At 49.1% G+C, this 1443-nt stretch overlaps 1 protein-coding gene across 1 annotated transcript in view; it reads right to left on the reverse strand.

Annotated features, from left to right (window-relative positions):
- The window catches only part of NEU1 (neuraminidase 1), a 4690-nt gene that overhangs the window by 1696 nt on the left and 1551 nt on the right, over nt 1-1443 (reverse strand). The window contains exon 3 of the mRNA XM_032269030.1: nt 535-797. Coding sequence (XP_032124921.1) covers nt 535-797 — 263 coding nt within the window. The remainder of the gene's footprint in view (nt 1-534; nt 798-1443) is intronic.

Raw genomic sequence — 1443 nt, forward strand, 5'->3', positions numbered from 1 at the left:
AAAAAAAAAAAAAAAAAAAAAAAAAAGAAGCTCTCCGAGAAGCTGGGCGCCGTGGCTCACGCCTGTAATCCTAGGACTTTGGGAGGCTGAGGTGGCTGGATCACCTGAGGTCAGTTCAAAACCAGCCTGGCCAACATGGTGAAACCCCAGCTTTAAAAAAAAAAAAAAGAAAAAAAGAAGCTCTCCGAGGGTGTATAGCTAGACATGTGCACTGGGGGCCCCGCCACAGGGTACATGAAAGCTTAAACTCAACCCGTGCTCACTCGCCAAGCTGTGCACCCCAGCGCAGGCTTGTGTTTGTCCAAAGTGGCAGTGCCTTTTTCTACTTTGCGTGAGGGTACTGCATGGACTAGCAAAGTCCTTTTGACAATGCCAAATGGTAAGCCAACGGCAAAGTTCCCTCCTCCCCTGATAGCGTGTTCCTCCCAGGATGCTCTTTCAAGGAATCTCACCCAAGCCAGAAAATATGACTTCACAGGATCTTCCCCTTGGAAAGGAGTTCAGCCCCCTCCACCTATCTCCTAGGACAGAGACCTGAATACCAGAGCCGGGTCCAGGGGCAAACACTTCAGTGCCAATATCCAGAGAGAGATTCCGGGGTGTGCTCCAGGAAACACCATCATCCTTGCTCCATACCAACATGGTAGAGGCCACCTGGCAGCCAGCCTTGTGGGCACAAAGGGTGTAGAAAAGAAATACCACTCCTGTCTCAACATCGCTCACCACCGACCCAAGGTTCAGCCCATCGGGGACATCCCCGTCATTGACAATGAACGCTGTAGGAGACCATGTGCTGCCTGAAAAAAATCGGAGGAAGAAACTCAGAGTGAGCACTCTGCAGGTACCCCTTCTACCACTTCCCATTAACTTCCCACCTCCTGCTAGGGACCCCAGGCCTCCCACTGGCGGCAGGGTGCAGTCTAACAATCTAACACTTGCACTACCTATACCTCTTGTCCTGTCTTATTTTTCTCCATTGCATTTATCACTTTCCAACACACAAAAGTGTTTATTTTTATACTTGTCTGTCTCCTTACAATAGAATTTAAGTCCTGTGAGGACAGATTTTTGGTTTGTTTTGTTCATGGCTATATTCATAAAACCTAAAATAGGCTGGTCATGGTGGCTCACACCTGTAATCCCAGCACTCTGGGAGGCCGAGGTGGGCGGATCATGAGGTCAAGAGATCGAGACCATCCTGGCCAACATGGTGAAACCCTGTCTCTACTAAAAATACAAAAATTAGCCGGGCGTAGTGGTATGCGCCTGTGGTCCCAGCTACTCGGGAGGCTGAGGCGGAAGATTTGCTTGAACCCAGGAGGTGGAGGTTGCAGTGAGCCGAGATTGTGCCACTGCACTCCAGCCTGGCAACAGAGCAAGACTCCAACAGAGCAAGACTCCGTCTCAAAAAAAAAAAAAAAAAAAAAAAAAAAAAAACAGGCC

Source organism: Sapajus apella, unplaced genomic scaffold (assembly GCF_009761245.1).
Source record: "Sapajus apella isolate SASKATOON/1434 unplaced genomic scaffold, GSC_monkey_1.0 scaffold188, whole genome shotgun sequence".
In the NCBI taxonomy this organism is placed as follows: domain Eukaryota; kingdom Metazoa; phylum Chordata; class Mammalia; order Primates; family Cebidae; genus Sapajus; species Sapajus apella.